The 12892-nt window shown below is 44.2% G+C and overlaps 1 protein-coding gene across 3 annotated transcripts in view; it reads right to left on the reverse strand.

Moving 5' to 3' along the window:
• The window catches only part of ASCC1 (activating signal cointegrator 1 complex subunit 1), a 64844-nt gene that overhangs the window by 34917 nt on the left and 17035 nt on the right, over positions 1-12892 (reverse strand). For all 3 annotated transcript variants that reach the window (XM_075000286.1, XM_075000285.1, XM_075000287.1), the window contains exons 6-7: positions 2985-3121; positions 617-736 (exon numbers count right to left, since the gene is read on the reverse strand). In XM_075000286.1, coding sequence (XP_074856387.1) covers positions 617-736; positions 2985-3121 — 257 coding nt within the window. The remainder of the gene's footprint in view (positions 1-616; positions 737-2984; positions 3122-12892) is intronic.

The following is a 12892-nucleotide window of genomic DNA, read 5'->3' on the forward strand; positions in this document are numbered from 1 at the left end:
TTAAAAATATAAGAATTCAAACAGTCATTATTAGGATTCAGCATTTAACTCAAGTATGGGGACAATTCCTACTCCTCTAAGAGGTCATGTTTCAGGCTGCTTACAGACAGAAAAACAGCCAGTCTGGTTCTGGTCATACTTGGCATATTTTTTTAAGCATAAGAACTGAAAATGTGTGTGTGTTCTGGGAATATTTAAATAAATCTGTCAGCGCGGTCAGAGCACTACACCTTTGTCGGGAGCTTCCTGCAGGCAGAGAGCTGGTATGTGGTGTGATGCTGTCTCATGAGCACCATCTCTGATACGTTTATCATAACGTTGCTTATCCAGCACAGAAGAGCAGGTGTTCAGCCTTTCTTGACTCCCTTATTCAACTACTAAGGCTGCTAAAAACAACAGACACATTTATGCAACACTATGAACCACCGATCCAAACACATCACAACTTTAACTCCACTGGCTAGAAAGTAGTAGCACCTCCTCTTCTGGATTGCTAGTGTGATGCTCTCCACCACTACGCATCAGCTCAGAGGACAAGAGGTTTACTTTCACTACATTATGTCCACCGCCTCAGGTACCGTCTGCATTCCCCTGTGGAATGAAAGAGGTAACTCACTTGTCTGATGCATCCTTCATGTGAACTTTTGCATAAAGAACATCGATCATGGCAGGATCATCGTTCATGTATTCTATCCCTGCCATCTCCACAGTCAGGGGTTTGCCGCCAACAGTTTTGCTAAAAAACAAAAAGTTCCAAGATAATTTTAAAAAACCTATTCATGTTGAATACAAAAGTAGCTGAATGCACATTTACGATTTAAGCAACATTTACCCTCATTTGTGTTTACGAGCAGCTACTCCAGAAGTCAAGCACCAATGCTTGTAAAATTGCTAGTCAGAGTCAAATCATTACAACACTTACGAGAAGTATAAGCCAAATCATTAACAGTTTTCCTCCTCATTATGATACCTGACAGGAATGCAGAAGTTCCAAGAACCTAACATCCAGCTTCCATTCCAAAACCTAGAAAGTGGCTATTCACCAGCACTGGCTTTCACAGCTGTGCCTGCTGTATCCAGAATGACAGGCCACTGACTTTGCAGGCATCACATACAGACTTCCTTTCACATGACAATGACAATTCAGCAAGGCTCAGGTGCCAAGCACTCACTTCTAGGACAAAAATCATGGACTAATGCTCTAATAAGTCTTGGATTTATATCACATTCTATTTGGTTTAGTAATAAAATGGTTGGTGCTTCATTATTAAACTTACTGCCATTTTAAGTATGCTTTAAGCTTAGGAATGTAAAATCTCATGTAACTGGTTACCAGTTAAATGCTAGGTATAAACAGTTAACCAATAAATGGGTGAGGGTGGGGGCGGCTGGAAGGGCCACTCCAACCTAGCCAGTCTGGAGCAGCAGTGGACAGGGGCTGCTCCAGCCTGGCTGGAGTGCCCCTGTTCATGGCACACCAGGGACGGGGGCTACTCTGGACTGGCTGGAGCATCCTTGCCTGTGGCACTGCCCTGGATGGGGGTGCTCTCCAGAACAGCCAGAGCAGGCCCCATCCACAGCAGACTCAGGTGCGTTGCATGGCAGACGCACTCCAGACAGGCCAAGGCTGTCCCTATCTGTGGCAGAGAGCCACTCCAGCCCATCTGAGCTGAGCAGCCTTTCCAGCCAGCACTCCTGCCCAGGGCCATCGCAGATGGGATTGGTCCCGCCTAGCTGGAGTGTCCCCACCTGTAGAAGTATTATTGGGCTAGAACAACCCTTTGCACAGAACAGGTAGGAAAGCTGCTCCAGCCCATACCATTCAACCATAACAGGTAAGCCTCATCTACTTAAATGAGGCTTACCGGTTAATCTTTAAACACCCCTACTTAAAATATGGTCTTCTTTGTATTTATCTTAACATATTTTGGAGATGGTAGGAGCTTGCACAATCCTGACCAACAATCTCTCCTAACAAATCAGGCTTTAGAGACGCCCTGGTTATGTGCAGAATAGTGGCTCCATCTGCTTTGCAACAGGCTCACAAGTATACACTCAGATGAAAAGCTTACAAAATATTAAGAAGCTCAGACACATGAAAATACCATTTGAGAGCTGAAATAGAGACCTATATTGGACACTGGATAGTTGATGTTATAATTAAATTAGATCAACAGACTAACTCATACTCTACCGTCAACTCACAGAGAGAACTCTAAGTTGGGAAAGTTTTGTGTATGGATTGATACCATCATACAGCACATAAGCAGGGCCCTACCAAATCCATGGTCCTTTAACAAAGCTAATCAGATGCATCCATGACTTTGTACTAATTTTGTTAGCTTCTCTTTAGTGCACCTGCTAGATAAACTTTGTTTGTGATCTTCACCAAGACTTTTAAACTAGAATAAAGACAGTGAAACATTATGGCAAGTAAGCCTTACCTCTTCCAATATGCCAGACCATACTGAAATAGTGAGGGAAAGAGGACCAGTGTTGAACACGTCATAGTCTCAGTGCCATCGTAGCATTGAGGTAATATTTCAGGTCTTTAAGGTTTTCAGCACAGGCCTACTTGTCCCAAAAGATGTATTTCAGGGGCACATTAACATCTGTTTTCAGCTGAAAGAACACAACTTGTCTGACAATTGACTTCTTCTTGTTCTTTTGGCAGGCAAAGGAAAAAAAAAACTCTGTTCATAGCAAAATAATGGGGATTGCTGGAGCATAAGGAAAGAAATGCGGTTTCTGTTAAACACAGAAAATCCTCAGTGATTGATGCAAAATACAATAAATATCCTTGTCTTATTTCTAGATGGTTTTGTTTGAAACGTATTTTACACGTTTTCAAACAATGATTCAAAACTGGTGAATTACATTAAACTGGTGAACCACTCTCTCTCTTGTACTTGTTACCCATGCTCTAAAATGATTTTGGTTCTCCAAATACCTGCACTCAGTGACCATGCCCCCATTTCACTTACTCAATAAATTCCTCTTTGCTTTTCTGAAGAAGTTCGCATGCCTTCTGGATCTCCTGATCGTTCAGGAGTACTAGTGTCCCAATAGTAAGATGGAGCTTTGCTGGGTTCTGGAACAGACTGCTATCAACTCCATGGTCCTATTGTAAATGCAGCAAGAAAGGTTTTATTTCTACTTGGGTCACAATTTCTAGCAGCAAAAATTAGAAAAGGCCAATTAGTCCCAAGTGAAAGTCACACATTTCCCTGGCTCAAAATAAAGTTCATTAATTGAGAGGAAGGCTTTAAAGTTCTACACAAGATTCAGAGTTACATTTCAAAATTCCACTTTAAAATGTTTCCATGGTGCCCTGCTTCACTCTGCCAGGGTGTTACTGACTGGGATGTGGGCAGCTGTGCCTACTGGTCAGAACAGGGGTCAGGAATCAGAGGCTATATGTTAGAGCCACATGACCTGTGGTGAGATGAGGCAAGGAAGGTGCAGGGAAGTGTCGAGTAGGAGCAGGAGTGGAGCTAGACCGGAGCAAGGCTGGAAGTAAGCAAGCATAGGCACTATCGCAGCATGAGTGAACTCTAAGAAGACTCTACTGCTGCTGGACCTCTCAAGAGTAGATCTCCAAATCACTCAGCCAGCTCAACTTGGGCCCAGCTTTTCTGATTGGAGCTGCCTCCCGTTAGATCACTAGATAGAGCAGGCTAGCAGCGGGTCCTTACTCTCGACAAAGGTTTAAAGCAGTGGTGGGTAAGATGTGGCCAGAGGGCCGAATCTGGCCCACCGAGCCTTTTAATCCGGCCCGCAGCTGGCTCCTGCACAGAGGAGGAGGGAAGAACTTCAAAGTCCGTCTCAGCTCCCATCGGCCAGTTTCATGCTAGAACAAGGGAAGGAGGCATGAACTGAAACAACGGGAGCTGAGAGACTCTCCTGGGAGCTGCTCAGTTCAGCACAATTTCTCCACTCCCATTGGCTGGTTTCCCAGCCTCGTGGATAAATCAAGGCAGACCCCAGACCCCACACACCCACTTACCAAAACCTTAGTACACCCCCCCACCCACCAAAATCCACACTTCTTTTGGTTTGTATTTATAGGCCAGCCAAGTGACTTATGAGCTCACACGATCCCATGCAGGAGCTTGCTCTCAGTCACAAGTTGGCAAACCCTCATAGCACTATAGAGGAAACACTCTCCAGCCCTGGGGAGGTGGATCTTTGTGCTGCTGTTAATTAACCCACTGCTGAACTAATGCCAAACACCTGACATGGTGTCAAAGCCATCTTCCTATTTCAACCCAGCTGTTAAGGGGTATTAGAATTACTGGGTGGATGTTAATGTTAATAATTTGGACTCTGGTATGCCAACGTCTCTTATGAGGAAGAGCTTCCATTTTGAAAAGAGAGGATCCATTCTGGAACTCAGGGTCAGGGACTAAGCCAGTCATGACCGGATTTTCCTGCCACAAACAGAGTTCTAGTACCTCAGAAGGGTGTACAAATTTGCACACAGCACAGATTTGTGCCCACAGCACCAAGACTGTTGCACACTGCCCAGACATGATATACAGTACCTAGCCCTTCTACCAGAAGTGTGTGTACATGGTTTTTTCATCTTACTTCCACCTGCATCGGGCCACTGTAGCTACTACATCAAAACAGGAGACAGATCATCTTCACTGCTATCTCCCAGGAGTTCCTTCCCAAGAGCTTAAAATTAGCTTAAGGGTTGTAGGTCCCAGGCCTCGGACGCACATCACCCAAAGAATACACTTTTCTTATTTTTCCTCTTTGGATGCTTTCCTCTTATCCTGTCTCTCCTCTGGCCAAATGGGTATTTGGGCTTAGACTTCATGCCTTCTGTATGTAATCCCTGCACTGTTATTTAGTTATATGGTTATTATTGATGTGTGATTGTTTGATTATTACTTGTTCCATTTTCCAGTTGCTGCAATTCAGCTCCTTCAATATACCTTGTTATTTCACTTACAGTGTTGCCTTCATTATTTATGCTACACTGGGAGGGAGAACACATAGGGATTACCCAATACCAGTGACAGAAATGGGAAGAGAAGGCTGCCTACATCATCTGAAAAAGGGGCTGCCTTACCTTCCCCCTTTCTGCTTATACTTTCCCTTCCTTCCCTCTGTCTCCTGTGTAATGCAGCATAGTAGCTTCTCAACGAAAGAAAATTACCTAGAGAAGCAACCTCAAAAGCATAAGAAAGCAGGGACTTTCTGTTTGAGAGTCCACTTGGTTTCAATTCTCTAGCTTTTCTATATTCTGCCTGGCATCAAAATGAAACCAAAGAAAAGGCTCATACTCCCTCTGCTTTAAGACATATTTAGGTTGTGGTACAAGAGATTTCCTTCTTTGGTTTTGGGTTTTAAGGTGGGTCGGTAGCCCACAGATATTCAGCCCATCAGTGGATAGAGTGAGAGGTAGGCTTGCTTTATTCCAAGTGTTGACAACAATTTATTTTAATTTCTGTAATGCATACAGATGAATATAAAATTAACACAGTGAATATGTAGCTTGCAGGAGAGAACTACACTAATATTATGAAGCAGAAGTTGAAGGGTAGAAAGATATTGGGCTGATTCAACCCAAATTGTACTGTCTAATCTGCATTTGGCCTGAAGAGCTGTACCCTTTGTAGCTTTCAAACACCAGCTGAATGCCTCTGAAATACGGATTGGTGACTGCAGAGCCAGTGGTTGTACATCACCTGGGTAAGCCATGTTTTCTATACTGGGAAGTAGGACCACAATGAACGGCCCAAGAGCCACATTATCTTCTCTCTGTAGCCCCAAGGATCTCAGGCATATGCTAGAAATCCTTGTCACACCCTTCCTGTTTTATAGGCCCACAAATCCTCAGACTTCCATGGAAAGATGCTGCATCTGGGCTCAGTCTTGTTAAAAAACAAAATTTTCAAAGATCTGCTTGCATAAGTTTAGGGCAATGGGTAAGGACCCAGGGGCCATGAGTTCCATTGCCAACACTCACAATGAATAATCAAACTGGACAACTCATTTAAGTTGAATGCCTGTTTCCCCACCTGAAAACTGAATATAGCAGTTCCCTGTCACAGGCGAAGGCTAAAGTGAGAGGCAAGCAGGAAGAAGTGAACACTCCTCTCTTCCTCTTAGCCTGGTTTTGGGTAAATTCAGTATTAGAGAGCATTCCTCCTATTGCCCAGTTTAAGTCTGTTTCAGAACGTATAGCTATGCTAGGTTTGGAAATCTGAGATCAGAAGAGCTAGTGCCTGGCTGAGAGATTCCTGAGACTCCCTGCAGGTGGAGCTACGTCAGCATCTGAAACATGCAAGAAAGGTATCCTAGCTAAAAATTACTCTCTTATTTTCCTTCTCCTCTACAGCAGTTTCTGTCCTATAACCCACTAGGAAGGAGGAACAGAGGACACATCTTTGCTTCCTCTACTCTACAAAGTGAGCACGAAAAGAGAGGAAACCCCTGCTGCTATTTTTCCCTAAAAGAGGGAGAAAAGGAAAGAGAAAATATAAGTTTCCTGCCAGCTACCTCTTTCTTCCAGAGAAAGGCACATTGTACATAAAATCTCTTTTGAAAGAGTTGTCTTATAAAACACAGGAATTTTCCAAAGATGTCACATTTTGCTTTACATTAATATGCAGACTTCATCCTGGTAGAAAATGAAATGAGAAACATCAGAGATATTCGTCCTCTACAGTTTGACAAATTGCAGACACAAGAGCATTATTTTTGTTTAGGTCACAATGGTACTGCCTAGAAATATGAATTTCTTTCAGATACAATTTTTTCTTATCCTGTCTCTTTCATTTGCTGCATCCACCATCATAAGTGATATAAACCTACTTCCTGCAACATCAATAGCTGTGGTGACAAAGGAAAAAATAGGTGGATACCTCCTCATATTGTGAATTGCTTCAATCTTTGTTCTACATGGATGCCATGAGGCGTACTTGTTCTCTAGTGTTTGTTGTTTTCAGGTTTCTTACGTGTATCCTCCTAGGGTGGGTGAGACAGTTTCAAAGGCCACCTGAAGACGAAGATCTAATTTTTTTTTCCCTTCCTTAAGACAGACTTTCCCACAGGGTGGGAACCTTTTGTTCAGTCTCCCCATCCTCATGGAAAAGTACTAGATTCAGGATGGATTCCAGTACCAGTTGGCATGGTCACATAGGACCAACCACAGTTTGGCCTTACAGGAAAAACAAAACCATTCACAGGTTGTTGGTTTATGTACTGAACCATTAAGTTCCTTAAGTATCCCTAATGGCCCCCATTAGCACATTTAGAACTGAAAACAGATTCACACTTCACATTTCTAACTTCACATACAAAAATAATACATGTACAAAAATAGGATATATAGATTCAGCAGGTTGTAATTTTAAAATTATATGCTGCATGGCCTGTTTAGCATAAAGCACCTTTGAGTTATACATATTTATATTTATAAGCCAGTAACAGCAATCGCGTCTCAGTAAGCCAATTTTAATAATGCATGCGGGGATCTTGGGAAAATTGCCTTCAAGTAATATCTACATAATAATTTTTTTGTGTATTCCTGCCTTCCAAACACTGCTCTCTACTGGGCAGAAAGCTATTGTGATACCTTTTGTTTGACCTGCCAACAAGCGTTATGTCTCTCCCGTGTACAGAGAACACAATAAGCACTATAGAAGGGAAGGGAAAGAGATGACAGGGTTGTGATTTTTCCTCAACCAAAGAAGGGGTAGTGGTAGGAAAATAATTATGGTTTTGGGTTTTGTTTTTTTTTCCCAGAAAAAAAAGTGTTTCAACTATACATGAAGATTTTATGACACCAAACACACTGAGTGCCCACTAACTTTATACATACTTTCCCCAAAGAGTCACATATGTCATTCATACTAAAAAATTTGCAAGTCTATATGTGGAACAAAATAACTGTGTTCCCTATCTAAGCCTACTGCTCTTGTGCATCTATATTTAAATACCAACATAAACAGAGGCACCATGTTCAATACAGAGCTTGCTGAGAAGGAAAGCAGGCCTTTTACGAACATTGATAAAATCCTGAATTCAATTGTCCAATCTTCCATGACTGTGATACAACAAAAATATGACAACCACATTCACAGTCCCAGAGGTATGGTAGAAGGGAAATGGACCACCATTTCCACTTCCAGAGAGTGACAGGTGGGGAGATCCAATTTCTTCACCACTAAATATCTGACTACCTCCCCACTGCTGATGCCTTTGTTCCTGGATATGACTATTTTGATAGAATGCCAGATAAAATTTTCATTGAAGCACCTGTTTCTTGTCCCAGAGCCCAAGCATCATTGTATTTTCATTACTCCTAATTCGTGAGACCACGTTTCAGAAAAAAATCCTCTATGGCAAGATATCTGACAAGACTATTCGATACTGAGCTTCCTCCTTCCCAGTTTTATCCTTTTTATTACCCAAGAACATAATATTTACAAGACAATTTATAAGCATTTTTATTTCTTACCCAAAATTACATGCCCACTTGAATCCTGATGTATACATCTATAAGGAATAAGCAGGGTACTTTACCATTCGTCAAAACAATCTAAAGAATCACAGATGTACTAGACACTGGAATGGAGAAAGTCTCTCTCTCTCTCTCTCTCACACACACACATCCTCTCCCTCTACCTCCCCCCACCCCAGGATACCTTCCTTTCATTCTATGTAGTTATCTACATTGGATATTTATAGACTGCCAAACCACTACAGTAGTTGTATTTTCCATCCCACATTACAGCTGCAGTCTGCAAAACATAAAGGTAGCACTTGCAGCGACTGAAAGACCCATTCCAGATTTTTCTTAGCAATATTGCTCCATAACCAACCATTAAAGCATGGTGGAGAGCAAAGCATACCTCCTCTTCCACCCCCAGGATCAGCTATAAACATTTCGGTACTCCCCACCCATTGGTGATTCAAGCCTGTCACAGTCACCCTTCCATATCACAACAGTACCATCCTCCCAGTCAGATGCAGCTGGCACACATTTAAATATTAGCCCTTGTATTCGATTTTGCCACTTCACTGCCTGGTTGTCTAACCAAAAGAAGTGGCTCTGATAATGCTTATGATTTTTGATGTTTTAATACAAATATCAACTTAAAAATCCTCATGAAATCGAAAAAGTAATGCAAAATATATACGGACACAGACTACATTATTACAATGTATGGATGAATGGTTGTCATGGTAACAATTTTAGAGCAGAAAGAATCCTGCACAAATGCTCAGCAAACAGAAGAAATGCTAACTTACACAAATGTGCTTTTCACTATCATTAGTAAACTTCTGTGTGTACTGGAGTCATTAAATGACTCCATACTCTTTTGAAGCTGTAGCAGAAACAAAGATACAGTTTCCTTACTTGAAGTCTGTTCAGGTTTCCTTAAGCATCCTGAAAAATCCTCTATTCCTTTAGACACCTCTATAAGCTCTCTTATGGCACTGTGAAGCACAACGGTTTTCAATACTGATATGCCTTCTAGCAGACCTTGTTGTGTGACACAGTAGCACGATTGAAAGATATGGAGTTGAAATATACTTTTATGAATGTATGAACAATAATGATAGTCGAGATGAGAGGGAAAAGAGTGAAAAGTTAAAAGCACCACAGTCCCCAAGGCTACCTCTACACTGCAACATTAGTTCAAAATAAGATGTTTGGAAATATCGTATTTCGAAACAACAAATCTACATACAAAATGTATTTCAAAACTGCACTCAGGAGTGGGGCCTCCACACAGTTAGGATGCTATCTCGCATTCAGGGCCACCCAGAAACAGTTCAAGCAGGGCACCAGGGCTGAAGCTGCTTCCTGTGGCTGCTCCCTGATGGCATCTGAGGCTCGTTCTTAAAGGAACCACCTTGGACAGCTGCTTCTCAGTTTCCCTGCCTGCTTGCCTACCCCTCTGGGTAGCCACTGTGCGCTCTGGTTGCCCTGATCCAGGGCACCACAACACTCCCTGCCATGGAGCCAGAGCTGCCCCTGGCCAGTCTTCAGCTGCTGCTCCTCCTACTGCAAGTTACGCAGCACTTTCTGTAGGCTGCCATGCTGGACCTGCAGGACCCAACCCCTGCCTGTGTGGCAGACCCTACTTGGGTATCTGGGGTATCCAGCAGCTGCAGGCTGCCTCCCAGGGACTGGACACTGTGCCCTGCAGCATTTGGACAACAGTGCACAGTAGTGGGACCACATCATCCTGGAGCCCTGGGGAGACCAGCAGTGGCTCCACAACTTAAGAATGAAGAAGGCGACCTTCTTCGAGATCCGTAAATGGCTCACACCTGCCATGCGGCAACGGGACACATAAAAGGCCCTCTATCCCCCTCCAGAAGCGTATCACCATCGTTCTCTGGAAAATCACAGCACCAGACAGCTGCCAATCGATCAGGAACCAGTTCGGCATGGGGAGGTCAACAGCCAGGGCCCTGCTCATGCCAGTATGGCAGTCTTGCGCCACTGACCCAGAGCAAGGGTGGATGGGATGGGCATCCCTAGATCCCCCAATAGAGTTCATTCTGTCCCGCTCCCGCAAAGCCCGAAAAAGGATGGGTGTGGTTTCAGGGGGCTGCTCCTCATAAGTGGGGTGAAACTGGCAGGTGTTCTGGCACCCCTGTGATTTCTGCTTTATCTGTCCCCCCACTGCAGGTAGTCAGTGCGAGAAACAGCATCCTACTGCACAGGGTCATCCGCCCAGTAGACATGGATATGGTCACTGTGGGATTCAGCACCCTGGGCTTCCCCAGCTGTGCAGGGGCTATCAACAGTACACACATCCCTATCCAGGCCTGTAACAATCTCGGCCTGTGGCGGGTACCCCCTCTGGGCAGCGTGGGCCTCCGCACCTTGCCCCAGTCTGCATATGGCCGACCTTGGGGCTGGCAGCCGTCTCCCTGGGGTCTTGTCACCTTTAAAAGGGGTCACTGCCCAGCAGCGTACACACCCAGGCCCTGGTTCAGGGTGGAGGGGCAGGCAACCAGTCAGCGAGCCTGACCCTGCTAGCTTCTACCTACCCAGAGGAGACCCACCTTCCTGAGCTTGCCCAGTCAGTCAGGTATCTCCACATCTCCGAGTGGGACCAAACGCTGATGGAAGTGGAGGTAGGAAGTGGCCCAGGGAATGCTCCGCCTAAGCCCAAGGTAGAGTGCTGCAGCCTGGATCCCCACTACCCAGCTCAGCGAGAGCTGTTGCTAGGGACCCCGGCCAGGACGCAGTGGAGTGGGAGGGCCTGCATCCCCCTACCCTACCGCTGGAGAGGCAACCCCTCACCTCTCCCAAGCAACACCGCTTTGGTAGCTATTTGTTTGCCTGCCGCCCCGCCCTGAATCAGGGCCAGACTGCTGACTGTTTGCCCGCCATCCCCCCCTGAACAAGCTGATGCCATGGGCCAGTCAGAGGTGAGGAAAAAAAAGTCATTACCTATCATTACTCATTTCTGCTAAAGCTAAGGTGGGCCAAGAAGGGCCTTGAAAGTGAAGACAAGTAATTTATGTGTTTGTTATACAGAGGACAGTCCCCAGGCTGAGAAAATGACCTTTGCAGAAACATTCTGAATGGATATGAGAGGGGCAAAATTTCATTTGTCAAGAACAGAGAAAAGGACATTGCGGAGACTCAAGATGCATACTTTCTATTCATCCATATTTCATCTTAGAGATGTCACACAGACAGAAATGGCAAGACTGAGAAATACGCTGGACGTGAGGACAGATCTGATTTGCAAATGATATCCAAGTCACATGGGCCAAGAAACAGGATGAGTTGTCTGAGATACATAAAAAACGGCCATATTGGCTCAGAACAAAGGTCCATCTAGCCCAGTATCCTGTCTGCCAACAGTAGCCACTGCCTGGTGCCCCAGAGGAGGTGAACGGAAGACAATGATCAAGCGATTTGTCTCCTGCCATCCATCTCCCGGCTTCGACAAAAGGCTGGGCACCATATCTTACCCCTTGCTAATAGTCACCTATGGACCAAACCTTCAATAAAGGAGGTTAAATATCAATAAAGGAAAGGGAGGGAAGAGACAATAGCCCTGTTTTTGCTATAATGAACTCGAGCTAATGGCGCAACATTCACCAAAAGATGCCAGAGCGACAGCCTGAGATTTTAGACCGGCTAGAAAGGAGACAGGTCTAGAAAAGTGAGAGAGCTGTGTGAGTCATCAGCATAGACATAGTAGTTGAATTTTTGTTTGTGGATGAGATAACCCAGAGATAAGGTAAAAAGAAAATGATCCCTCAAAGGACACACTGAAAAAAGCAAATAGCAGTGCAGAAGGAGAACTAGGCAAGGGCAGAGGTGCAGAAGCCAAGGAGGAAGAGATTTCAAAAAGAAAGAAGGAACATGGCTGTGTAAAAGGTGGCCAAGAACTAAGTACTGCTTCTGACTGTGAAGAGGTATTTTTGTGAAAACAGTTCCAGTGATACGCAAGAGGTGGAAGGCAGACTGGAAAACACCTTTAACGAACCTGGAGAAGAGGAACTCCAGACTGTGAACAAGGATGTCACTAAGGTGCTTATTACAAAAAAATCATACATGAAGAGCTCTGCTTTAGAATGTGCTAATGATCTGAAAGTCATCTCTTTCAACAACCGCTTTGTTCCACTGGAACAATGGAACTGCAAGCCAACAGCAAAAAGGCAGGCAAATATTATGGCACTCCCAGTTAGACAAAAATGAACACTATCCTTGCTGCACAGAGCTGAATGCAAAGCCTTCCTGCAATAGCACTCCTACACCAAAACCCCCGATCTTTCATATTCAGTTTTTAAAAACGAAGCCTTCCTCATAGCAAAAGAGTTATTCTGCACAAGTACTCAGGTACTGTGATAAACACCAGTATCAGACCCTAGATAAATGAAGTGACTGTCACAT

The sequence above is a fragment of the Carettochelys insculpta genome, chromosome 7 (assembly GCF_033958435.1).
Source record: "Carettochelys insculpta isolate YL-2023 chromosome 7, ASM3395843v1, whole genome shotgun sequence".
NCBI classification, from domain to species: Eukaryota; Metazoa; Chordata; order Testudines; family Carettochelyidae; genus Carettochelys; species Carettochelys insculpta.